This window comes from Crotalus tigris, unplaced genomic scaffold (assembly GCF_016545835.1).
Source record: "Crotalus tigris isolate CLP2741 ecotype Arizona unplaced genomic scaffold, ASM1654583v1 scf7180000018684.1183181, whole genome shotgun sequence".
Classification (NCBI taxonomy): domain Eukaryota; kingdom Metazoa; phylum Chordata; class Lepidosauria; order Squamata; family Viperidae; genus Crotalus; species Crotalus tigris.
In genome coordinates, this window is record NW_024097145.1 from 53,803 (window position 1) to 81,362 (window position 27,560).

At 45.1% G+C, this 27,560-nt stretch overlaps 1 protein-coding gene across 2 annotated transcripts in view; it reads right to left on the reverse strand.

Annotated features, from left to right (window-relative positions):
• FAM219A (family with sequence similarity 219 member A) overlaps positions 1-27,560 on the reverse strand; it is a 56,938-nt gene that overhangs the window by 11,555 nt on the left and 17,823 nt on the right. For both annotated transcript variants that reach the window (XM_039355381.1, XM_039355380.1), the window contains exons 2-3: positions 19,477-19,576; positions 3,966-4,068 (exon numbers count right to left, since the gene is read on the reverse strand). In XM_039355381.1, the coding sequence (XP_039211315.1) occupies positions 3,966-4,068; positions 19,477-19,576 (203 nt within the window). The remainder of the gene's footprint in view (positions 1-3,965; positions 4,069-19,476; positions 19,577-27,560) is intronic.

Below are 27,560 nucleotides of genomic sequence, written 5' to 3' on the forward strand. Positions count from 1 at the left end.
ACCTGATCAAACTTCAGTCACCTAGGAACTGGCGTGTTATTGGCAAGGGCTCCTTTGCAACTTTCCCAGCTGGATTCTGACAAGCAAAGTCACTGAGGTGGGGGATCCAAATCAGCTTAATGCCCACATGGGAGTCCCAGCTCAACAACTGCGGTATTTCGCTGAACGACCTTAGCAAAAAGATCGTAAAATGGCTTGCTTAAGGACCACCTCGCTTAAGCAATCAAAATTCTGGATCCCTACTGTGGTCATTAATTCGAGGTCTACCGGTAACGATTTGTTACGAACACCTTTGCCATATGCTGTAATACGGCTAGTCCTCGCCTTATGACCACAATTGAGCCCAAAGTTTCTGTGGTTAAGTGAGACATCTGTTAAGTGAGTTTTGCCCCCTTTTACGACTTCTCTTGTCCCAATGAAGTGAAGCATTGTAGTTGATCAGTTAGCAACCTGGTGGTTAAGTGAATTTGGCTTCCCCATTGATTTTGCTTGTTAGAAGATTGCAAAAGGGAATCCACCTGACGCCAGGACGCTGCAAAACGACTGAATTTTGATCATGTGACCTTGGGGATGCTGCACTGGTCGTAAACTATGAAAATCGGTCACAAGTCATAGTTTTCAACGCCATTGTAACTGAATGGTCACTAAGTGGACTGATGTAAGTCAAGGACTGCCTGTAAAATGAATTTACGAAGGGCTGTGTCCTTGACTTTCTGCCTGTCATCTTCCTACTTAAACACCAGCTGGGGACAAATAGAACTTGAAAACAGGCTGGCATGTGTGTCAAAATGGATTACAGAAGTCTAACAAATGTATTTATTTACAGAGAGTATAGGACTCGTGCCGTCACAGACTCAACAGTTTTACATCAGGCTGTTGTTCCCTTTCAACCTGATTTGATTAGCTGTTGCTGTTTTGTTTTTTGCTTCTGTTAAATGGAACCTAGAGTCACTTTATTTGAATTGGGTGGCTCTAACAACCTGTGAAATAAAAATTAAGCAGAATAAAATCTAGGCGCAGTGTTGCTGACAGCAGCACCCAAACCCCCCCTCCCAGTCTAATTTCCAAGGCAAATTGCATAATCTTCGGGGGGGGGGGAGAAACATGAATAATATGTGATTATTTGTAGAAGCAGTCTAGCTTCTTCTGAATTTTATTTGCGGAAACAGGTTGGAATTGTAGAGACCATGAATTTGGAACGAATGATATTCATAGGTTTGCCCAGTGTCATGTATAATAACTGAAGCGGAACGAGTGGATTTGCACAAATAATCACTCCAAAACTGGTTGCAAAAATGGAGCTGCATTTAGCAAAAAACTAAACCCGGTCTCGCCCTAAAGAGGTTTCTCTGGATCCTGGTTTCTTTCTCAGGACAATTCAGAATGCAGGCTCCTTTGGTGCTCTTTGAGCTTGGTTGTTTTCTTGCAGCTGTTTCATGACCCAACTAGGTAACATCATCAGTGCTAGACGGGGTATGCGTGGAGAGGAGGAAGGGAAGGAGGAGGAGGACTGTGGGGTCCTTGGTGCTTTTATTACAGGACCCCACAGTTCAACCCCGAGCTACAAACATTCCCTTCTATCCAAACCACCTGTATGTAAAAAGAAAACAACACCCACTCTCTTCTAGCCCTGATGAAGTTACCTAGTTGGGTCATAAAACATCTGCAAGAAAACAGTCCAACTCAGGGAGCACCAAGGACGTAAATTAAATTCGGGTGATGAGACTCTGCCAGAGCTGTTTTCCAATTGGCTGTTTTTCAAACTGGTCTTTTGAGCAGAAGCTTCTCCAGAGTCCATACCCTATTGTTCTTAGTTCTATATTTTAATCTAAAAATATAGGCAGATATATCTCATCGCTCCACTTTAGGGGTCAATGATTTCTCCCAAACCAGATTGCCCCAGTGGAAGTTCTATAGACCAGGGCATTTCAACCAGTGGTACGGGTACCACCTGTGCTACATTGGCGCCTGGCAGGTGGTACGCGACCATCCTAGAAAAGTGATAGCGGGAGAGGGGAATGAGCTGAACCTGTGGCAGCACTGCACAAGCCTGAGCGAGAGATGGCTGGAGCTGCAGGGCTCAGCGGAAGTGCCAGGATCAGTGCCAGGCTCCACCTGGAGCTTGGCGCTGATCCTGGTGCTTCTGCTGAGCCCTTAAGAAGCACCAATCAGCTGGAAAGCAGCACTGATCCTGACGCTTCTGCTGAGCCCAGAAGAAGCGCCGATCAGCTGGAATGTTGCAGCATCTCCAGGCTCTTGTGATTTACATTCAGATGCTTGGCAACTGATTCATATTTATTTATAATGGTCACAGTGTCCCAGGATCATATGAAGTGACCAAAACCTGCTGCAACCACCCAGCAGATGGGTGGGGGGAATAAAAACCAAACACCCCCCACCCCACCCCCGCTGTCAATCCTCAACAGAAATGCTCACAACAATGAAAACCTCGGACAGGAGGAAGAGCGCAGCCGGAGGGGCAGGCAAGTGTCTTGCTCGGCTGTGGCTTGGGGGGCCCTTTTTTCAGTGCCATTGTAACTTCGAACAGTCACTAAGCAAACTGTTGTAAGTCGAGGACTACCTGTACTTTATCACTTTTTTCCTTTTTTTTTTTGGGTCATCAAGTTTTTGACACCTTGCTAGGCGACTGGTGGTACTCGGATGTTGCCATATCCTAAAAGTGGCACAATGGGTGAAAAGATTGAAAAGCCCTGCTAATAGACCAGCGTTTCTCAACCTTGGTAGCTTGAAAGAGGCGTGGGCTTCAACTCCTAGCGTTCTGCAACCAGCAGAGCAGAGCTGGCTGTGGAATGCTGGGAGGTGAAGTCCACAGGTCTTAAAAGTTGCCAAGGTTGGAGAGACCTCTGGGCTAAATAGATGATATTTTCTCAGCAGAATGAGGATCTGCATCCATGCCTTCCAAGTTAAGGTCCCAAAGCTTTGCCCTCCTGTGCTGCAGCTGTTGCCTCTAATGGTCAACACCATAGAATAGAAAAACAAAAGTAAGGAGAATAATTTTGTTTTACACACAGTTCAATGTGTGGACTTCAACTCCCAGACTTCATAGTTGGAACAGTGGAGTCCACACAGTTTGAACGGCGGAGTCGACACAGTTTGCAACGGTGGAGTCCACACAATTTGAACAGTGGAGTCCACACAGTTTGAACGGTGGAGTCCATACAGGTGGAGCGGTGGAGTCCACACAGGTGGAACGGTGGAGTCTACACAATTTGAATGGTGGAGTCCACACAGGTGGAACTGTGGAGTCCACACAGGTAGAACGGTGGAGTCCACACAATTTGAACGGTGGAGTCCACACAGGTGGAGCGGTGGAGTCCACACAGGTGAAACGGTGGAGTCCACACAATTTGAATGGTGGAGTCCACACAGGTGGAGCGGTGGAGTCCACACAGGTGGAGCGGTGGAGTCCACACAGGTGGAACGGTGGAGTTCACAAAATTTGAATGGTGGAGTCCACACAGGTGGAACGGTGGAGTCCACACAGGTGGAACGGTGGAGTCCACACAATTTGAATGGTGGAGTCCACACAGGTGGAACGGTGGAGTCCACACAGGTAGAACGGTGGAGTCCACACAATTTGAATGGTGGAGTCCACACAGATGGAACGGTGGAGTCCACACAATTTGAACGGTGGAGTCCACACAATTTGAAAGGTGGAGTCCACACAGGTGGAATGGTGGAGTCCACACAATTTGAAAGGTGGAGTCCACACAGGTGGAATGGTGGAGTCCACACAATTTGAAAGGTGGAGTCCACACAGTTGGAATGGTGGAGTCCACACAGTTGGAACGGTGGAGTCCATATAGGTGGAACTGTGCGGACTTCACAATTCAATGTGTGGACTGGGAAATTCTGGGAGTTGAAGTCCATCCCTCTTAACGCTGCCAAAGTTGAGAAACATTGTTGTAGGCACACAAAGCATCTCACGAGGAAGAAGCAGCCACCTTGTTCGAGCCATGACGTTAGTCTTCTTGGGTTGCTGGTTAACCGGGCTCCCCATGGTGCCATTTTTCAGGGACCCCTTCCGAGCCAGCTCTCGCTGTTTCTCTGCAGGAGAAAGACAAGACATCGAGAAAGAGAGTTAGGCAGACGACCTCTCGTATGGAAGCCAACTGCAAGGCCATATTAGCCAGAGTTTGCTCCGGGGAAAGCAAATACAGTTAACAGGAAGTGAGCGACATCACGTCTTGGGGGTTATTTGTGACATAAACCAGGATGGGCAACTTGTGGCCCAGAAGGATCTCCAACGGCACAGCCAAAAATGTATTCCAGGTTGTGTTGGAGGAGGGGAGCAAACAGAGGTCAAGAAATGTCTGTCATGATGTTACTGTTCACATCTAATTTTTCTATTACAGGTAGTCCTTGAGTTACGACCACAACTAAGCCCAATATTTCTGTTGCTAAGTGAAAGGAAGGAAGGAAGGAAGGAAGGAAGGAAGGAAGGAAGGAAGGAAGGAAGAAAGAAAGAAAGAAAGAAAGAAAGAAAGAAAGAAAGAAAGAAAGAAAGAAAGAGCAGCAATAAAATCACGTTCTGAAGGATTGCATTCCTGGAGAAGAAATGGAAGCCCCCTCCGGCATCCGTCTGCAGAAGCAAATCGATAGAACAACAGGTAGGGAGATTACCTGGGTCCATTCGTCTTCAGGGCTTCCTTGCCCTTCCCCTCTTTGCTTATTGAAAGGAGCCAAATGAAGATGGAAGCCTTTGGATTTCCTGCCTTTGAAGAACCATTAAAAAGTTCTTAAAAAGCGTTTGCAACAGGCATCCGTTCACTAGGATATGTGGCCGCTGCAGCACTCACGGTTTTGACTCTGAGTAAGCCACCTCACCATCTTCTCTTTATCTCTTGTTGCTCGTTGCGGGCAAGAAAATATCAAGAGATGGGAGCAGGGGTCTCCAAACTTGGCCCTTTTATGACTTGTGGACTTCAACTCCCAGAATTCCTCAGCCAGGCATGCTGGCTAAGGAATTCTGGGAGTTAATAATAAGCATAATAGTAATAATAATAAAATTGGAAGGGATTTTGGAGGTCATCTAGTCCAACCCCCTGCTCAGGTAGGAAACCCTATACCATTTCAGACAAATGGCTGTCCAGTCTCTTCTTAAAAACTTCCAGTGTTGGAGCATTTACTGCTTCTGGAGGCAGGCTGTTCCACTGGTTAATTGTTCTCACTGTCAGGAAGTTTCTCCTTAGTTCTAGGTTGCTTCTCTCCTTGATTAGTTTCCATCCGTTGCTTCTTGTCCTGCCTTCAGGCGCTTTGGAGAATAGCTTGACTTCCTCTTCTTTGGGGCAGCCCCTGAGATATTGGAAGTTGAAGTCCACAAGTCATAAAAGGGCCAAGCTTGAAGGCCTCTGCTATACGGCTTCATCAGGCCAGGCCATAGAAATGGTCCTCAACTTACAGCAGTTTGTTTAGTGACCATCTGAAGTTACAACAGCGCTGAAAAAAGGGACTTAGGATCGTTTCTCACACTTACGACCACTGCAGCCTCCTTGTGGTCACCTGATCAAAAGTGACAACTGGCATGTATTTATATTGTTTGAAGTATCCTGGGATCATGTGACCCCCTTTTGTGACCCCCTGACGAGCAAAGTTAATGGGGAAGCCCGATTCATTTAACGTGTTCCTAACGTAACAGCTGCATCGACTTACTTAACAACTGTGGCAAGAAAGGTCGTAAAAATGGGGTAAAATCTACTTAACAACCGTTTTGCCTAGCAACAGAAATTTGGGGTTCTATGGTGGTCGTAAGTTGAGGACAAAAGGGGATGATATGATACAGGGACATTGCAACCGTCATAAATGCGAGTCGTTTGCCAAACATTGGAATTTTGATCATGTGATGCTGGCAACAGTCCTAAGTATGAAAAAATGGGCATATCCACTTTTTCTGTGCTGTTGTAACTTTGAACAGTCAATAAACGAACTGTCGTAAATTGAGGACTGTTTAGACATATACGTTTATATTTATAAATATATTTATTATGCCCTGAAAATATTCCTGAGAGTAATTCACACAAGGATATGCAACAAAATTGAAGAGCGTCTAGGTAACACACAATTTGGTTTCAGAAACAATCTTGGTATACGAGATGCGCTGTTCAGCATTCAGGTTCTTGTACAGCGTTGTAGAGATGTCAATCACAGTGTTTACATGTGCTTCATTGATTTCGAAAAAGCTTTTGATAAAATAAGACCCAGCAAACTATTAGAAATCCTGAAGCAAGGGGGACTAGATGACAAAGACATCCAAATAATAAAGAATCTGTATTGGCATCAGGTAGCAAATGTGAGACTAGGCCAAAAATACTCAGCTGATGCAGAAATAAGAAGACGGGTCAGACAGGGATGTATTCTGTCTCCACTGTTGTTCAATATCTACTCTGAGTCAATCTTCAATGAGGCACTGGAGAACATCGACGCTGGCATCAAAGTAAACGGTGTTTGGATCAACAACTTAAGATACGCTGATGATACAGTTCTGCTTGCCAGTAAGCATGAAGACCTTCAGCTCCTCATCAACAGAGTCACAGAAATATCTGAAAAATACGGCTTGAAGTTTAACACCTCAAAAACCAAGATCATGGTCATCACCAAACAACCCGTTGATTTACCACCAATAAATTCAGAAGGAATACCACTAGAAAAAGTTGAAAGGATCACGCACCTCGGTTCTAATTTACATGAAAGCTGGGACATGACTGTTGAAGTAAAGACAAGGATAGAAAAAGCTCGAACAGCATTCTTCAAAATGAAAAAGGTCTTCTGCAGTCACGACATAAGCTTAAGACTGAAAATCAGGCTTGTCAGATGCTATATTTTTTCTATCTTGTTCTATGGAGTAGAGAGTTGGTCTCTGACAGAAGGCCACCTGTAGATGCATCTGAAATGTGGATTTACAGGCGGCTGTTACATATAAGCTGGGTTGACAAGATCAAAAATGAGGAGGTGATAAGCCGCCTGGAAAAGCCAAGGGAAATCATCAAAACAATTAAAAAACGAAAATTAGAATATTTTGGACATGTGATGCGACACCCAGAAAAATACGGCATACTCCATTTAATCCTCCAGGGAAAGATTGAAGGCAAACGAGGTCCAGGCAGAAGAAGAACATCGTGGCTTCAAAATCTAAGGGACCGGTTTGGACAAAACTCAGCAGCACTTTTTCGTGCGGCTGCTGATAAAAACAGGATCGCCAACATCCGATAACGGATATGGTACAACAACAAGAAGATTTATATTTATATGTTTACTTCTCTTCTGTTATGTTCTCATAATACGTTAAATCAGTAGTGGCAAACCTATAGCACGGGTGCCAGAGGTGGCACTCAGAGCCCTCTCTGTGGGCACGCGCGCCATCGCCCCAGTCCTAGGCCTTCAGCTGGGTTTTTAAAACCTTTTCGCTTTAGGCCTCCGCCGCCATGTGCAAAAAAAAAAAAAGGTTCAATCCGCCAATTTCAACCTCGCTGGAAAAAAAAGATCTTGCAAAGTTGGAATTAATTGATTGAACTTTTTAGTCCCACCGAGTCTGCCGTTATCACTGCAGCCACGTCCACCTAATGGGCCACACCCACCCAATGGGCCACGTCCACCCAATGGGCCACACTCACCTGGCACTCGATGATGCATAAGTGGGTTTTGGATTGCAGTTTGGGCATTCGGTCTCTAAAAGGTTCGCCATCACTGTATTAAATGTTTAAGAGACATCGCAGCTCAGATAATGGTTTTGTACATCTTTGTGTCGCCTTTATTGCTTTCTCAAACTGGGGTGGGTATGCAGGGATAGGGGGTGGGGGAGAATGCATGAAGCTACATCTAAAGAGCTTTGTGTGTCTGTGTGCACCACGGTGGTTTGAAACATCCCCCCCTTCTACTGATCTTCCAGCAGATAGCTCCGCAGTGCTCTGCCTCCTCTGTCTACTCGCTTCTCCTCCCCCCCCCCCCTGCCTTCATGGAAATGAACTAAAATCAGCTTCATTCTTTCCTTCCTTGGTTTAGCCTTTGGCCACAAACTGGGGCTTAATTATAGATCTTCAGAGCGTAGCTGCCCTGTTAATTATTCATGGTCTCATTTCAGAGGTGGGAAGTTAAGGCAGAGGCAGCATCCAAGCAAAAACATACGAAGCTAAAACATACAAAGAATGATCGCAGGAATTGGATAAAGGTAGCCAGTCTAACCAAGAAAAGGATTAGGGAGTGACATGATAGCAGTGTCCCTATATTTGAGGGGCTGGAACAAAGAAGAGGAGGGGGTCAACCTATTCTCCAAAGCACTAGAAGGCAAGACAAGAAACAATGGATGGAAACTAAGGAGAGAAGCAACTAGAACTAAGGAGAAATTTCCTGACAGTGAGAACGATTAACCAATGGAACAGCTTGCAGTTGGAAGTTATAGGTGCTCCATCACTGGAGGTTTTTAAGAAAAGACTGGACAGCCAGTTGACTGAAATGGTATAGGATCTCCTTCTTGAGCAGGGGGTTGGACTAGAAGATCTCCAAGGTTCCTCCAACTCTTGTTAATGTTACTTACTTAAACATTAGTGAGAGTTCTCCATGGTCAAAATTACTACATCTTTAATTGTCTGTCTGTCTGTCTGTCTGTCTGTCTGTCTATCTATCTATCTATCTATCTATCTATCTATCTATCTATTTCTAACTCTATCTCTATCTTTCTCTATATCTCTGGTCATTTAGGTTTGAAATGAAAACAAAAACCAGACCATTTCAAGGCCTAAATGACAAGAGAGATAAAGATAGAGACAGAGACAGACATAGCTAGCTAGCTAGCTAGAGAGATGATAGAGATAGAAAGAGGCAGAGACATTTTCATTGCCATGTATTTTGAAAGCCAGGAATGTGTACAGAGCAGTCTGGTTGCCAGCTGTTGCTATTCCTTTAGCCCAGTGCTTCTCAATTATTTTCTGTCATGCCCCCCTAGGAAGAAGAAAACATTTCGCGCCCCCCGCATGACTGTAAAAAATTTTTTTCTGTACAGAGGACCGATTTCCGGGTCTAAAAGTTACACGGGCGGGTTTGGCCAATCAGGATAGAGCATCATTTCTATCCAATCGGGTCCTTTGCATGTGTCACATGCGTTGGCGGTCATGTTGTCCTCTGCGTCGGGCTGCCGCTTGCGAGTGAGTCGGATGATCCGATCTAGAAATTCAATATGACAGTATTTGCCGAAGTCAAACGAGCTCCCCTTTATGGAGCCTCGCGCCCCCCCGGGGGGCGCGCCCCACTATTTGAGAAGCACTGCTTTAGCCAAACAAATGATAGATCTCATTGTGACTGGTCCAGTGTCTGATTTTTTTTTTTTACATGTAAAAGATGCCACGCTTCAATGGTTAGATGGCCTACTAGACATTGGTATTGGAACATCGATCCATGTAACTTTTATATTTTATTGGGTTTTACTAATCTAGGCGAAATGTTCATATCTATTGCAAGGCCCTGTATGATATTCCGTCTATTAAATAAATAAATAAATAAATAAAAAACTCTTATTTCTGTCTCTGTGTCTATGCCAGAGACAGATGTCTATGGTAGTTCTCAATTTAAAACCACAGTGGGCCCAGGCAGTCCTTGACTTATGGCCACAACTAGCCCAACATTTCTGGACGGCTGTTAAGTGAGCTTTGCCCCAGTTTATGACCTTCCTTTTGCCACACTGGTTAAGTGAATCGCCGTGGTCGTTAAGCGAGTCACATGGCTGTTAAGCAAAACTAGCTTTCCCCCCATTGACTTTGCTGGTCAGAAGGTTGCAAAAAAAAGGGGGGGGGATCGCGTGACCCCTCAAGGACACTGCGACCGTCATAAATAGAAGCCAGTTGCCAAGCGGGGGGGGGGAAAGTGGGGGGGGGCTGTCCAAGTTGACTGCTCGAAAGAAGGTCTCCCAGTTTGGAACCAGGCCAGGGTTGTGGCACGGCACAGCCTGGACCACTAGCAGCCCTGCAGCACAATTTCTGCCTTTGCACATACCCAACTTGTAAAATGCCCCCTCCCTGTGTCCACTCTGTTTGTCACCCGGTGAGGGTGAGGGTGGTGTGTATGTGTGTGTGTGTGTGAGAGAGAGAGAGAGAGACGGTGGTCTTCTTCCAACCTCTTCCCTGAATTTTGATCACGTGACCATGGGGATGCTGCAATGGTCGTTAAGTGTGAAAAACGGTCACAACTTAGAACAGTCACTAAACAAACTGTTGTAAGTCGAGGACCAGCTGTAGTGGAAAGCATAGATCTGTGGCTCGTCCTTTTCCAGGACTCCCCTCCCAGTGCCTTCCTTTATCAGCTACATGGCCATTTGTTAAGCAAGGACTCCCTGTAGCTTCCACTTGTTCTGAAGCCCAAGTCATTCACTCATCCAGACTCAGTTTTCCCTAAAACCAGTAACTCCAGCACAAACTGTCAAGCGGTGGGGAAATCAGGGGATTCAGGCAGTTCAAATGGGCATAAAGATTTATTGCAAGCTTAAGTTCGCCAGAAGAATCTGGCCAACTAACAGTCCAGGGAAATAAGCGGGAGATAAGAAAGGCATCATATCCTGAAGTTGAAACTCAGATACTTTGGCCACCTTATGAGAAGGAAGGACTCACTGGAGAAGAGCCTAATGCTGGGAAAGATGGAGGGCAATAGAAGAAGGGGACGACAGAGAATGAGGTGGCCAGATGGAGTCACTGAAGGAGTAAGCGTGAGCTTCAAGGGCCTCCAGAAGATGGTAGAGGACAGGAAGGCCTGGAGGAATGTTGTCCATGGGGTCGTGATGGGTGAGACACGGCTTCACAACTAACAACAACAAGAAAGGCATTCAAGATAAGCTGGACTCATGACTCGTTTGACCCCTTGGGCTCAGCCTGGTTATCTCCTACAACATATGTCCCTCTGCTCTGACATTCCTGCTACTTAAGGCATGTTCTCTAGTGACTACGGAGCCCATCCTTCTATGGTTTTGTTCCAACTTCTGAACGTCTATGGAGATTCTCAATCTTCCAGGTCATAGTTTCCCTAAAAGTCTATATTTCTCAAAAGGCAACTGGACTTGTTTGTTTGTTTTTTCCCTCTGAAAACATTTCGCTTTCCGAGTTGAAGAAGCTTTTTTTGGGAGGAGAAACGAAATGTTTTCAAAGGAAAAAAACAACAACAACAAAGTCTATTTGCCTTTTGGAAAAAAAAAAAAAAGCCCCTTTGGGTTCAGCTTCTGGAAGAGCAAACCGAAAGGCAGGAATTTCTGGATAAAGCCAGCCTTCTAACTGATCTTTTCTTAACAGAACTCGCCCGTCACCATGGCTTCGTGCCTCTTTAAAAGTTCTACAGTTTCTATTTGGAAAGCGTTATTCACATTTTCTCCCCGGCTGGGTGGGCAAGAATAGCCACCCTCAATAGTCCTGCTTTTCTTTGTTCTTCCTCTCCTTTCTTAGACAACTTATCCCTCGCATTTCTGAGTTGGCGTTAAAATACAATATAAATCTTCCCCTCTTCCCATCGCTTCTCTTCCTTTTGAACAGCCGTATCCTTCCATTCTTATATCCCAGTGGTGGCGAACCTATGGCACGCGTGCCAGAGGCGGCACACAGAGCCCTCTCTGTGGGCACATGCGCCATGCCCCGGAGATGGCAACTGTCCCTCTTCAACCAACTGCCCGCTAACTCGCCGAGGTCCCACATGGCCGGATGCATCCCAGCACCCATGAGCTCGCTGGCCTCTGTGTGCGGGGGCCGATGGTGTCAAGCAGCAGCCGCCCCAGCCCCTGCCTGCCTTGCCCTGTGACAATGGCACCCCTGCCCTGCCTTGCCTCGCTTTACCCCTCCAGGACGAGGCTCCTGCCCACCGCCCCACCTGCCAGAGACCCCCCTGGATCTCCCCCAACCCTGCCCGGCCCCCACAGGCGTCCCTTCCCACGAGCAACATCGAGGTGATCACGCCCACCTTGCCCACACCCATCCAGTCTGCCATGACCACCACAGCCACGCCCATCCAGTAGGCCATGCCCACCTGGCACCCGGCGATAAATAAGTGGGTTTTGGGTTGCAGTTTGGGCACTCGGTCTCTAAAAGGTTCGCCATCACTGTTATATCCCAATAAAAAGTCCGCCCACCATATCTTTATTCTATTTAACTCACATTAGATCAGTGTTTCTCAACCTTGACAGTTTTAAGACATGTGGACTTCAACTCCCAGAATTCCACAGCCAGCAACGCTGGCTGTGGAATTCTGGGAGTTGAAGTCCACATGCCTTAAAATTGTCAAGGTTGAGAAACACTGCATTAGATCATGAACTTTCCAATGTTCTTTCTTATTTTTCAAAGAGCTGTATAAGAGGCCTCCATGCTGTTCCTTCGTTGAGTAAATATCTTTATTTCCAACTGGGACACAATTGAATTTAAAGATGACATGGATCAATCTTGCCACAGGTTGGTTAAGCACATTGCCCTCCCCAATCGTTTTGTAGTAGAATATATGTCAAGCTACGGGTAGTCCTCGGCTTACAATCACTCGTTTAGTGACCGCTCAAAGTTACAACGTCACTGAAACACGGCCATTTTTTCACACTTACGACCGTTGCAGCATCCCCGTGGTCACGTGATCAAAATTCAGAGGCTTGGCAACTGGCTCAGATTTACGACGGTTGCAGTGTCCCGGGGTCACGTGATCCTCCATTTGCGACCTCCTGACAAGCAAAGTCAATGGGGGGAAGCCAAATTCACTCAACAACTGTGTGACTAACTTAACAACTGCAGCGATTCGCTTAACAAGTGTGGCAAGACAGGTCATAAAATGGGGCAAAATTCACTTCACAGCTATCTTGTTTAGCCACAGGAATGTTGGGCTCAATTGTGGTCGTAAGTCGAGGACTTCCCTGTACTGGTCTATCACTCGGATAATTTAAATAGGGGTCCTGTCTTCTTCCGTCAGCCCCATTTTCGAAGCCCGTTTTTCCCCTCCAGTCATCTCGTTTGGCTTTCTGGTCTTTAAATTAATCAGCGGAACGGCTGGCCTTCAGAATTAATTCTGGGTTAATTCATTAATTTTGGATTCATTGATTCATCAGTGGGATGGCTTGCCTCCATCACAGTATGGGTGCTCCTTCCCTGGAGATTTTCAAGAAGACGCTGGACAACCATTTGTCTGACGAATGAAGGAGAATCTACGTGTCCCGGGATAATGTTGCAGGATCCTATCTGGGTCGGTCACGGGGACCAGTGGTTTTGTCTCCCCAGGATACGGACTCCTGCTGGAGCCCATCCTCAGGGGAGGTTATCTCTGACATTCTCTGACACATTCGGGTGAGAAAGATGTTCGCTGAGGATGGGCTCTAGCACAAGTCTGAAAGTTTGGAAGACTAAACTTCTGGTCCTCATGACCGACCCAGATTGGATCCTGCAACCATTTGTGAATAGAGTAGAGTGGAGTGGAGTGGAGTTTAGTAGACTGGAGTGGAATGGAATGGAATGGAATAGAATAGAAAATATGGAATGGAATGAATAGAAAATATGGAATGGAATGGAAAATATGGAATGGAATGGAATGAATAGAAAATATGGAATGGAATGCAATGGAATGGAATGGAATAGAATAGAATAGAAAATATGAAATGGAAGAGAAAATATGGAATGGAATAGAAAATATGGAATGGAATAGAATGAATAGAAAATATGGAATGGAATGGAATGGAATGGAATAGAAAATATGGAATGGAATGAATAGAAAATATGGAATGGAATGGAATGAATAGAAAATATGGAGTGGAATGGAATAGAATAGAAAATATGGAATGGAATGAATAGAAAATATGGAATGGAATGGAAAATATGGAATGGAATGAATAGAAAATATGGAATGGAATAGAAAATATGGAATGGAATGAATAGAAAATATGGAATGGAATAGAATGGAATGGAATGAATAGAAAATATGGAATGGAATCAATAGAAAATATGGAATGGAATGGAAAATATGGAATGGAATGGAATGGAATGAATAGAAAATATGGAATGGAATGGAATGGAATGGAATTGAATGTAATGGAATGGAATAGAATAGAATAGAATAGAACAGAATAGAATACTAGACTTTGGAGGTCTTCTAGTCCAGCCCCCTGCTCAAGCAGGAGAACCTATACCAGTGGTGGCGAACCTATGGCACGGGTGCCAGAGGCGGCACTCGGAGCCCTCCCTGTGGGCACATGTGCCTGTGCCCCAGCCTTGCCTCCCCCTGCGACCCCCTCCTCTCCAGCAGCCCCCCGAAGGAGAGTCACCCCCAAGTGTGGCCCACACGGAGCAGCGCAGCCAAGAACATGGTAGCCAGGCAGCGTAGACAAGACTCTGCCCTCACACCCCATCAGGCAGTTGATGCTGCAGGGCGCGGGCAGAGGGTGTGGCTGCCATAGCGCTGCTGGGCTGCCTGGGCGATCTGTGGTGGGCCCTGGAGGTGGTGAGTGGTCCTGTGGGCAGGCAGGGGGGAGGATGAGGGGGCAGAGCGGTGGCGGGCAGGGGGGTGGAACGGGGGTGGGGCGTTTTGGGGCACTCGGTCTCCAAAAGGTTCGCCATCACTGACCTATACCATCTCAGACAATTGACTGTCTTGTCTCTTCTTAAAAACCTCCAGTGATGAAGCACCCACAATTTCTGGTAACAAGCTGTTCCACCGGTTAACTGTCCTCACTGTCAAGAAGTTTCTCCTTAATTCCAGTTGCTTCTCTCTTTGGTGTGTTTCCAACCATTGCTTCTTGTCCTTTCCTCTGGTGGCTTGGAGACTAACTTGACCCCCTCTTCTTTGTGGCAGCCCCTCAAATACTGGAATACTGCTATCATATCACCCCTGTTTCTTCTTTTCTTTAGATTAGCCAAACCCAAGTCCTGCAGCTCTTCTTCATATGTTTTAGTCTCCGGGCCTTTGATCATTTTAGTTGCTCTTCTCTGCATTTTTTCCCAAGCTCTCAACATCTTTTTTGTGGTATGGTGACCAAAATTGGCTGCAGTATTCCAGGTGTGGTCTTACTAGGGCTTTATAAAGCGGTACTAATACCTTGCATGATCTTGATTCTATGCCTCTGTTTATACAACCCAGGATTGCATTAGCTTTTTTGGCTGTTGCTGCACACTGCTGGAATGGTAGAAAGTTTCTTGCTTGAGCATGGGGCTGGACTAGAGGACCTCCAGGGTCCCTTCCAATCCTATTATCCTATAATTGGACTGGAGGGATGGATGAAATTCTACTAGGTTCATGAGCTCATGAGTGTCCTTTCCAAGACGTCCAAGGTCCATTGCAATCTAGTTGTAGCTGTTCATGGCAACATTTTTGGATTAGCAGGGAAGTTGTCCCTGCGCTTACTAAATCTTGGAAGATGTTCTATCATAACTTCACAGGCTGATACCCATTTGTTTCAATTATTTCTACAAATTCGTAGCTAACGGCCAAGACTCTTTAATCTTCTTGCAACATGCAGTTGGCCAGTCTTTCTCAGAGAATTATAGCCTCTGCCAGATTCCTACTGCAACATGTTCTTTCTTTGCTAAGCCTCCAAGCTCTTTCATCTTCTCAAGTGCTGCCATTTCTTGCTCCAATCGGTTTCTTGCTCCAATCAGGATTCCTACAAGCTCACTAAGATGTTCCCGGGCAGCAACACAACAATAGGCTACAAAGACAGGGGTCACGAGTGCAGGAACTTAAATTTGCTTTTCCAAAAGAGCAAGGCCCATTTATATTGATGTTTGTTTTCCATGGCTAGTCCAGCCCCAAGGCTTATATTACTTCTTCTTCCCCCTCTTAGTCAAATATAACAAAATAACAGAAAAACAGAGGTGGAAAGGGACCTTGGAGGTCATTTATTCCAACCCCCTGTTTAAGCAGGAGGCAACCATTCCATGCAAATGGTGCTCCAATCTCTTCTTAAAAACTTCCAGTGATGGAGCACCCAGAACTTCTGAAGGCAAGCTGTTCCACTGGTCAGTTAAGAGAATAACAGAATGTCAGACTTGGAAGGGACCTTGGAGATCTTCTAGTCCAGCCATGTCAAACTTGCAACATCACATGACGTCACGTGACGTATCGTGGCTTTTCCCCTCATTGCTGGCAATGGGGTGGGCGCGGTTTTGGCATGATGCATTTGGCCCGTGGGCCAGCAGTTTGACATGCCTGTTCTAGTCCAACCCCCTGCTTGAGCAGAAGACCCTATATCATTTCAATCAATCAGAATAGAGCTAGAAGGGACTTGGAGATCATCTAGTCCAGCTCCCTCTTCAGGCAGGAGACCCTATACCATATCAATCAATCAATCAATCAATCAATCAATCAATCAATCAGAATAGAGCTGGAAGTGGACCTTGGAGGTCTTCTAGTCCAACCCCCTGCTCAAGCAGGAGGCCATCAACTTTTCTGTACAAACGGCTGTCCAGTCTCTTCTTAAAAACCTCCTGTTATGGTTCCGGCTAATGAAACATTTCAAAGAACTTCCAGGCATTATTTTCCTAAAAGTCTTTTATTGTTACAAAATGTCGGCACAGGCACAACGGAGGGATGCTAGGATCTAAGTTCTCTTCCTCTGAGCAGTTAAATTATCAGCATGTTCCCTCCCTAAATTAGCCCTCATATATCGCATTATCCAATTAGTGTGAAGGTCAAAGGTTTTCTTCCTCTTTCTTTCCCGGGCTTTACCCCCACCCCCTTTCTGCTCTGTATTAACCCCATAAATACCAGACAGTTCTGCATATTGTCAAAAGCAAGAATATACAATATTTGCAGCGTTGACACCTCCCCTGCTGGAGCACCCACAACTCCTGGAGGCAAATATTCACTATCCAATTAGGGATTTTACACATCAAACAGTGGCATTTTGTCATGTTGCTGGGGAACATCAATACAGGTGCATTTTTTGTATGCAGCTGATAACAGTTTAGATGCTATCTAAAGAACTGAACGGTTTTCAGCATTTGTTAAAGCAAATTGCATAACGCAAATGAGAGGCCTGGATCTGAAAATGAATATATCAAAGTCTGAGGCTGCACGTTTGACAGGGTAAACGAAGTGAAAGGATGCGCGTTTACATATAAGTGACGAAAAATTAGAGCAACGAGATGATTTCATACACCTTGGTAAATAGAGGGAGAAGTGGGACGATGCACAAGTGATGGTAGAGCGGTAATGGGTGTTATGAGATTTATTGCAAGGAATTAATGCTTGTTGACAGAAGCGAAAATAGCTGTGTGTAAGAGCATGCTTCTACCATTTTGATATATGGAAATGAAGGCTGGGTACCAGAGGAAAAACATAAAAAGTTAAGTTGACTGCAGCGGAGGTGAAGTATGCGAAGTGTGTAGGTAAAACGAGCAGAATTAATGGCTATTGAAGGAGCGTGGTTTGAATGCAAAAACCAGATTCAAAACAAAATGCTGGTGGTTTGCTCATATACCAAAAAACATATGGTGTATAATAATAATAACAATAATTATTATTATAAAAAGTTGGAAGGGACCTTGGAGGTCATCAAGTCCAACCCCCTGCTCAGGCAGGTAACCCTATACCATTTCGGACAAATGGCTGTCCAGTTTCTTCTTTAAAACCTCCAGTGTTGGAGCAGTCACTGCTTCTGGAGGCAGGTTGTTCCACTGGTTAATTGTTCTAACTGTCAGGAAGTTTCTCCTTAGTTCTAGATTGCTTCTTTCTTTGGTTAGTTTCCATCTGTTGCTTCTTGTCCTGCCTTCAGGCGCTTTGGAAAATAGCTTGACTCCCTCTTCTTTGTGGCAGCCCCTGAGATACTGCTATCATGTCCCCCCTCGTCCTTCTCTTCATTAAACTAGACATACCCAATTCCAGCAACTGTTCCTTATATGCTTTTGCCTCCAGTCCCCTAATCATCTTTGTTGCTCTTCTCTGTACTCTTTCTAGAGTCTCAACATCTTTTTTACATTGTGGTGACCAAAACTGGATGCAGGATTCCAAGTGTGGCCTTACCAAGGCGTTGTAAAGTGGTATTAATACTTCACGTAAATACTTCTTATATATATATCTAAGAAACTCATGCCACTGGTTTTTATGCCTAAGGCGGGACTAAAACTCACTGTCTCCTGGTGATTGGCCCAAAATCACCCAGCTGGCTTTTGTGCCTAAGGCAGGACTAGAACTCACCATCTCCTGGTGATTCACCAAAATCACTCAGCTGGCTTTCACGCCTAAGGCAGGACTAGAACTCACAGTCTCCTGGTGATTGGCTCAAAATCACTCAGCTGGCTTTCATGCCTATGGCAGGACTAGAACTCAGTCTCCTGGTGATTGGCTCAAAATCACCCAGCTGGCTTTCATGCCCAAGGCAGGACTAGAACTCACAGTCTCCTGGTAATATGCCAAAGTCACCCAGATGGCTTTCATGCCTAAGGCAGAATTACAACTCACCGTTTTGTGCTGATTGGTCCAAAGTCACGCAGCTGGCTTTTATGCATGATGCAGGGCTAGAATTCACCATCTCTTGATAATTTGCTCCAAGTCACCCAGCGGGCTTTCATGTCTAAGGTGAGACTAGAACTTATGGTCTCCTGCTTTGTAGCCTGCTGCCTTAACCACTAGCCCAGGGGTAGACAACCTTGGCTCTTTTATGACTCGTGGACTTCAACTCCCAGAATTCCTGAGCCAACCATGCTGAGGGGAAAAGGAGAGGTTTCCAAGCTGAGCCATGCTGGCTCAGGAATTCTGGGAGTTGAAGTCCACAGGTCATAAAAGAGCCAAGGTTGCCTACCCCTGCGTGACTAGCCCAAACTGGCTCCTTTAGTTACGTTGAGCTATGTTTCATTTTCTTATCACAGGCTTTTAATTTCTCTCACTGACCATTTCTCCATTTGGCATAATCCCACTTCCCCGGAAAAGAAATACAGGTCGTCCTCAATTTATGGCAGGTCGTTTAGTTAATGGTTCAAAGTTTACATGGACCTCCCCAGGAGTACTTACGACCTGGTTCTGAAGATCCGATGACCAAGGGTCACCACGGTCCTGGAACCACATTTTGGGCAGGCAGCAACCAATCATGTGACTACATTGTACGCCATTTTTGATGAAAAACCACATTTACTCACCGTTTTTGGCAAAACCGGCCCATGGCAAACAACTAGTTCATTTAACAACAGTGATGTTTGCTGTCCATGGCAAAAAAAAAAAAAGGTCATAAAACTGTATCGGTCTGGTGGGCCACCTGCTTACGGACGTAAGTCAAGGACTACCAGTAGCATGAAGGATATATGTATCTATGCATGTAGGACAATATGTATGCAAAGGGCTACAGGGAGAAATTGCAAACCTCTAGTACAGGGGTCTTCAAACCTGGCCCTTTTATGACTTGTGGACTTCAACTCCCAGAATTCCTCAGCCAGGCACGCGTGCCTGGCTGAGGAATTCTGGGAGTTGAAGTCCACAAGTCATAAAAGGGCCAAGTTTGAAGACCCCTGCTCTAGTAGTTCTTCGGCCAGGACTTACCTAGTTTGACTTGCAGAGGAGATGGTTTGTAGTTCATGGCTACAGTCTCACCCTCTCTCGTATCACAGTCTCTGTCCGAGATGGAGGCTGCTGCTGGATCCTGTTGAAAGGCAAAAAAAAAAAAAAAAAAAAAAAAAAACCACACAAAAGCCATCAGGATTGTCATCATTTTTTAAACATTTTATTAGATTATTTATATGTATATCCCGCCTTTTATTATTTATATGAATAACTCAAGGGGGTGAACATATCCAACATGCCTTCCTCCTATTTTTCCCATAACAACAACCTTATGAGGTGGGCTGGGCTGAGGGAGAGGGACTGGTGTAAAGTCACCCAATTGACTTTCATGGCTAAGGGAGGGCTAGAACTCACCATCTCCTGGCAATTGGCCCAGAGTCACCCAGTTAGCTTTCATGTTGAAGGCGGGACTAGAATTCTCAATCTCTTGGTGATTGTCCCAAAGTCACTTAGCTGGTTATCATGCCTAAGGGGGGAACTATAATTCCCTGTCTCCTGGTGATTGTCCCAAAATCACCCAGCTACCTGTCATGCCTAAGGGGGCACTATAACTCACAGTCTCCTGGTGATTGACCCAAATCACCCACCTGGTTTTCATGCCTAAGGCGGGACTAGAACTTTCAGTCTCCTAGTGATTGGCCCCAGGTCACACCAATGGCTTTCATGGCTAAGGCGGGACTAGAACTCACTGTCTCCTGGTGATTGTCCCAAAGTCACCCAGCTACCTGTCACGCCTAAGGGGGCACTATAACTCACAGTCTCCTGGTGATTGACCCAAATCACCCACCTGGTTTTCATGCCTAAGGCGGGACTAGAACTCACTGTCTCCTGGTGATTGTCCCAAAGTCACCCAGCTACCTGTCACGCCTAAGGGGGCACTACAACTCACAGTCTCCTGGTGATTGACCCAAATCACCCACCTGGTTTTCATGTCTAAGGCAGGACTAGAACTTTCAGTCTTCTAGTGATTGGCCCAAGGTCACACCAATGGCTTTCATGGCTAAGGCGGGACTAGAACTCATTGTCTCCTGGTGATTGGCCCAAAATTACCCAGCTGGTTTTCCTGCCTAAGGTGGGACTGGAACTCACGATCTGCTTTCTAGCCTGGTGGCGTTACCACTAGACCTTTACCACTAGAACCTCTAGCTTTACCACTAGAACCTCGGCTCTTTTATGACTCGTGGACTTCAACTCCCAGAATTCCTGAGCCAGCCATGCTGAGGGGACATGGAGAGGTTTCCATACTGAGCCATGCTGGCTCAGGAATTCTGGCAGTTGAAGTCTACGAGTCATAAAAGAGCCAAGGTTGCCTACCTCTGGCCTAGGCCTAGGCCGCTTTATGACTGGTGGACTTCAACTCCCAGAATTCCTGAGCCAGCATGGTTCAGCTTGGAAACTCTCCCTTTCCCCTCAGCATGGCTGGCTCAGGAATTCTGGGAGTTGAAGTCCACGAGTCATAAAAAAGCCAAGGTTGCCTACCCCTGCACTAGACCAAACTGGTCCTCATTTGTTATTATTTAGATTTATGCTCTCTTCAACTGGGAAGAACCCCTGGCAGTTTACCAAGCCATCTGTAACACAGCATAAAACATCCACCGTGGAAGTATCAACAGATAAAAATCAATACAATTACAAAACCGATAAAATTCCATGGCAAAACTTCCCACCTAAAGTGCTCCATTACTAGTGACACACACGCAACCGACAGCGGCAGAGTGGATCAATATTTGTGGGGAAAGCTATTCCAGAGTCAGAGGCAATAAAACAAAACCAGGGTCTCCATGTTTCCCCCTGTATCATTTTATGGGAATGGGGAAGGAAGCAAGAGGCACTCTGAATAACAGAGTTGGAAGGGACCTTGGAGGTCTTCTAGTCCAGCCCCCTGCTCAGGCAGGAATTCTGGTGACATACAAGCGAAGTCGATCAACGTTCCATGGAAAAGACAGTATCTCTGTGCCAGATTTTTTTAAAAAGCACTTTTACCTGTACATTTATGATTGGAGAAAATGACTAAAAAAACAAATAGACCTTAAACCAGAATGATTTTTGTTAGGAATAATAGGAGCTAATTATGAGAAAGATTGCAGATATTTAATAATACACGTACTAACGGCAGCAAGAATTGTATTTGCCCAACATTGGAAAAATGAACATTTATCAGCTGAAGAAGTACTAATTAAGAAAATTCTAGAGTGTGTGGAAATGGACAGATTGACTTTAAAGATAAAAGAGAAAGAAGACTCAGGGTATTTTAGAACATGGGATAATTTCTATCAATGGCTAGAAAGACGAGTTAGAGAGAAAGGAATGCAATTTGTAATTTTGAATATATATTAGCAAGAAGGCTATTGAGTGATTAATTAACATATTGTTTATGATAATTAACTATTATCTATTATTTGTTAAACACACGAACCCAGACATTATGCTGTTTGCCAAATATTGAGAATGTTATTTGGAAAAAACCCAACCCCAACCCTAACCCTAATCCTAACCCAGATCTCAACCCCAACCCCACCTTATTCCTAACCCTATAAAAACTAATAAAATCTATACCAAAAAAAAAAACCAAAAAAAACAAAAAACAAAAAACAAAAAGAAATTTTGGGCTGCACTGTGGTTGTAAGTCGAGGACTACCCTGTAGATTATATTCAGCGCTTCCTGGAATTCTAAAGGAGAGCAAAAATCACATTTTTAAAAATAGAAATATATCGAATTCTTTGAAACCGGAGGATCCCGTGGCTAAGCCTGAACTGCGGCCTTAATTCTTCTGAAGCAACTTTACAACCATTTCCCTGTCAAGGAGAGAGCTGAGCAATGCATCTTAGCTTTTTGGCATCTCTGAAAAACAGAAGCTGGAAATAAAAATCAATTGCTTTACTGTAAGCAGAACGAACTGCATTATTTAAAAAAAACAACCCTACCTATCTGAGAACCAACAGCATGCGCAGTTTCAGGTTAGCAAATGGAGAACGGCACGTGCGAAATACAGTCTTCTTTAATGCTCTGAACGTTTAAGGCAGGGGTAAGCAACCTTGGCTCTTTTATGACTCGTGAACTTCAACTCCCAGAATTCCTGAGCCAGCATGGCTCAGCTTGGAAACCTCTCCTTTCCCCCTCAGCATGGCTGGCTCAGGAATTCTGGGAGTTGAAGTCCACGAGTCATAAAAGAGCCAAGGTTGCCTACCCCTGGGCTAGTGGTTAAGGCAGCAGGCTACAAAGCATTTGGTAAGCATTTGTGCAAAAAAAAAAAAAAAGTCGCTTCTTGGTAGAGGTTTGCTTACATGCAAATTTCTCCCATTTAAATACTTTACGAAGTGTTTCACACCCATATGTGGTACTGGCAGAAGAGAATATTAGTAGCTCAGGGTTGCATTGTAAGATCCTTGGTACTCTTTGAGCTGGATTGTTTACTTGCAGATGTTTCATCATCCAACTAGGTAATGTCATCAGTGCTAGGAGGGAGAGAAGTGTGCAGTGTGGAGGAGGAGGAGGAGGAGGAGGAAGAAGAGGAGAACCGTGGGGTCCTTGGTGCTCTCTGAGCTTGGTTGTTTATTTGCAGATGTTTCATGACCAATTAGGTAAACTCATCAGTGCTAGGAGGGAGGGAGATGTGCAGTATGATGATGATGGAGGAGGAGGAGGAGGAGAACTGTGGGACCCTTGGTGCTCTCTGAGCTTGGTTGTTTACTTGTAGACATTTGATGACCCAACTAGGTAACCTCATCAGTGCTAGGAGAGAGAGAGGAGGATGAGGATGAGGAGGTGGTCTGTGGGGTCTTTGATGGTCTCTGCTTGGTGGTTTACTTGCAGACGTTTCATGGCCAACTAGATAACATCATCAGTGCTAGGAGGGAGAGAGGTGTGCGGTATGGAGGAGGAGGAGGAGGAGGAGGAGGAGGAGGAGGAGGAGGAGGAGGAGGAAGAGGAGGAGGAGGAGGAAGAGGAGGAGAAGGAGGAGGAGCAGGAGGAGGAGAACGACTGTGGGGTCCTTGCTCTCTGAGCTTGGTTGTCTTATTGCAGATATTTCACGACCCAACTAGGTAACGTCATCAGTGCTAGTTGGGTAGTGAAATGTCAGCAAGAAAACCACCAAGCTCAGAGAGAACCCAGGACCCCACCCCACCCCTCCTCCTCTTTACAAATCCCTCTCCCTTCTAGCCCTGAAGATTTACCTAGTTGGGTCATGAATTGTCTGCAAGAAAACAGCCACACTCAGAAAGCACCAAGCACTCCACAGTCCTCCTTCTCCTCCTCCCCCTCCCCCTCCTCCTCCTCCTCCTCCTCCTCCCCCTGAAGATATTACCTACTTAGGTCCTGAAACTTATGTAAAGAAGCACCCAAGCTCCGAGAGCACCAAGGACCCCACAGTGATGGCGTTCTGGAGGACCTTGACAACCTGGATCTTCTCTTGAGCTCTGGGCTAAGGAGGCCGGCTGCCTGACATCCATTCTATGTAATGATTGGATCCGCCATCTGTTTATCGGTTCACGCAGAGGGCTATTTTTACATTATCCTGTAGTAAAAGCTGCCCAGAGACACTGAATTCTATGCAGTGAGAATCACTGATGAATTGTGATGACTTTTTCCTCCTTCAAAGTCTCTTAGACTTACTTGAGGTATTGCTTTAGCAAAAAAAGAGAAAAAGAAAAAAGAAAGAAATTGTTCTCCGTGGCTCCGACTTGCAGCCTCAGTGCAGTATTTTTGTACAAAAATCTGCTTCCCGGCCTCGGCAGCTGGCGAGGGCCGTTTCCCCTCAATTAAGGGAGCCTTTGCAAGAATTAGCAAGGACAACCGTTGGGTGCTCTGATGGGACTGGAGCTCTGTTTGCCTTCAGCTCTTGGCTGGTTTCTGTCCATGCCTCGCTGAATGTGGTACAAAAGACATGGAAAACGCAGAGGGAAGAGCTCACCCTGTCCTTCCTTTCCTCCGCGGTTCTTCAGGACCACTCCTCTTTTTTCAGGATGTTTGCAGAGACACCATCAGACACATGGGTTTCTATTCCAACCTGCTATCCAATCAGGAGACCTTATATATCTATGGAAGGTTCTCCGTCATCCAGGTCATGGCTGTCCTAAATGTGCTTTTTCAAGAGGCAACTGGATTTCGTCTTTCTTTGAAGACGTTTCACTTCTCAGCCTTGACCGGATGGTGGGGAATGGAAGGATTGATGCTCCTTGCAGACAGCTGGTCATTTGGTCGTTGAGGCCACTTGGAGGTTGATCTGTGTCCTCAATGTCAAATGTTATAGACTTTTAGCTATGCACTTTGGGATAGACACCCTTCGAATGGTGGGGGAGTCTGAACAGATTTCCAGAACAAAGCCGAAAGCATCCTGCAGCCAAGAAGGTTCCACACCCATTTGCACTGCTGAGGTGACCCTGAAGACACAGACAAACCTCCAAGTGGCCTCAACGACTCTCTAAAAGAAGGCAAATGACCAGCTGTCTGCAAGGAATATAAATCCTTCCATCCCCCACCATCAGTTCAGAGCTGAAGAAGCTTCTTGGATGAGAAGCGAAACGTCTTCAAAGAAACTGTGACTGTGACTGTGAGAGGGACCTCGGAGTCCTAGTGGACAATCACTTAGATATGAGCCAGCCGTGTGCTGCAGCTGCCAAAAAAGCCAACACAGTGCTAGGCTGCATTAATAGAGGGATAGAATCAAGATCACGTGAAGGGTTAATACCACTTTACAAGGCCTTGGTAAGGCCACACTTGGAATACGGCATCCAGTGTTGGTCACCACGATGTAAAAAAGATGTTGAGACTCTAGAAAGAGTACCGAGAAGAGCAACAAGGATAATTAGGGGACTGGAGGCTAAAGCATATAAAGAACGATTGCTGGAATTGGGTATGTCTAATTTAGTGAAGAGAAGGATGAGGGGGGACATGATAGCAGTGTTCCAATATCTCAGGGGTTGCCCCAAAGAAGAGGGAGCCAAGCTATTCTCCAAAGCACCTGAAGGCAGGACAAGAAGCAACAGGTGGAAACTAAGCAAGGAGAGAAGCAACCTAGAACTAAGGAGAAACTTCCTGATAGTTAGAACAATTAACCAGTGGAACAACCTGCCTCCAGAAGCGGTGAATGCTCCAACACTGGAGGTTTTTAAGAAGAGACTGGACAGCCATTTGTCCGAAATGGTATAGGGTTTCCTGCCTGAGCAGGGGGTTGGACTAGATGACCTCCAAGGTCCCTTCCAACTGTACTGTTATTATTATTAAAAACAAGAAAGTCCAGTTGAAGCACCTTGAATTAAATAGAATAGAGCTGGAAGGGATCTTGGAGGTCTTCTAGTCCAGCCCCCTGCTCAAGCAGGAGAACCTATACCATCTCAGACAAGTGACTGTCTAGTCTCTTCTTAAAAATCTCCATTGTCGGAGCGCCCACGATTTCTGGTGGCAAGCTGTTCCACTGGTTCATTGTCCTCACTGTCAGGAAGTATCTCCTTAATTCCAGGTTGCTTCTCTCTTTGATCATTCTCCAACCATTGTTTCTTGTCCTGCCCTCTGATGCTTTGGTGAATAATGTGACCCCCCTCTTTTTTGTGACAGCCTCTCAAATACTGGAATACTGCTATCATGTCTCCCCTATTTCTTCTTTTCTTTAGACCAGCCAAACCCAAGTCCAGATTCAGATCTCTCTTATATGCTCAATGTGAATATAACAAGTTGTCTGCTATGGTAAAAGAGTTACAGGGTCTCCTGCTTGAGCAGGGGGTTGGACTAGAAGACCTCCAAGATCCCTTCCAACTCAGTTATTCTGTTAAAAGAGAATTTTTAATACACCTTGCCAGCCAACAACAACAAAAATAAGAACGAAAAGTGTTACACGTTTTGTAAAACTAGGTATTACCCGAAGTTAGTTTTTAGACAAATTAAATAACATCATAATTCTGCTTCTTGGGTTTGTAGTGTATGCTGGACAGTGCCTCTGAGTGCAGCTCCATTAACACTTTTCAAATATATATATATATATTGGCGACGTTTCGACAAAGTCCCATTTGTCATCTTCAGGCTGGTGTTTTCAGCTTCGTGCTTCGAGGAGCACGAAGCACGAGCTAAGGAGCTAAGACCACACATTGCTCCTCGAAGCACGAAGCTGAAAACACCAGCCTGAAGATGACGAATGGGACTTTGTCGAAACGTCGCCAAGACACTTCCAATTTTACGCGGGAGAAAACCCGAACAACCAAAGGCACATACATACATACATACATACATACATACATACATACATACATATGAGAGTCTGTAGCTAATGGCTGGGGAGAAAATGAGATTATTAACCTTGTCTCTTTGTACAAGAAATTGTGATTGCGATTAAATCAACAGTAGTCAGGAAGGCCCCTAGACCTTATGATTTTCCAGTTTGTTATGAAATTTATATTGGGTCCTTACTTTTCTATTACAGGTTGATGTCAAAGCTTCTTCTGGTAGATTCCTATCCTGAGTTTCGGTGAAGGACATTTTATAGATTTTTCTAAGCAGAGTTACCATCTTTGCGCTCTGAGACAGAGGAACCATTTTGACTATTTAATGGCTTATTCTTTCAAATACTGTACGCCTGACTCAAACTAGGTTTATAAGAGATCACCAATCTTTTGATATTAGAGTTTTAATTCACATTATTTTATTTTTTTACCTCAAAGCAGGTACGGTCAGCCCGGATAGGATTGTAGATCAGAAAATCAACACCCCTGGAATGCTAAAACTACTTTGATTGAGCCTAGTTATACAGGTACTCCTTGACTCACAACGGTTCATTTAGTGACCGTTCAAAGTTATAATGGCACTGAAAAAAAGTGACTTAGGACCGTTTTTGATCTTTGCAGCATCCTCATAATCACGCAACCAAAATTCAGATGCTTGGCAACTGGCTTCTGTTTATGACTGTTGCTGTATCCCAAGGTCATATATGATCAACTTTTGTGATCAGCAAAGTCAACAGGCACACCAGATTCATTTAACAATCAGGGTTACAAACATATCAAGTGCAGTGATTCGCTTAACAATTGTAGCGAGAAAGGTTGTAAAATGGGGCAAAATTCATAATCAAGAA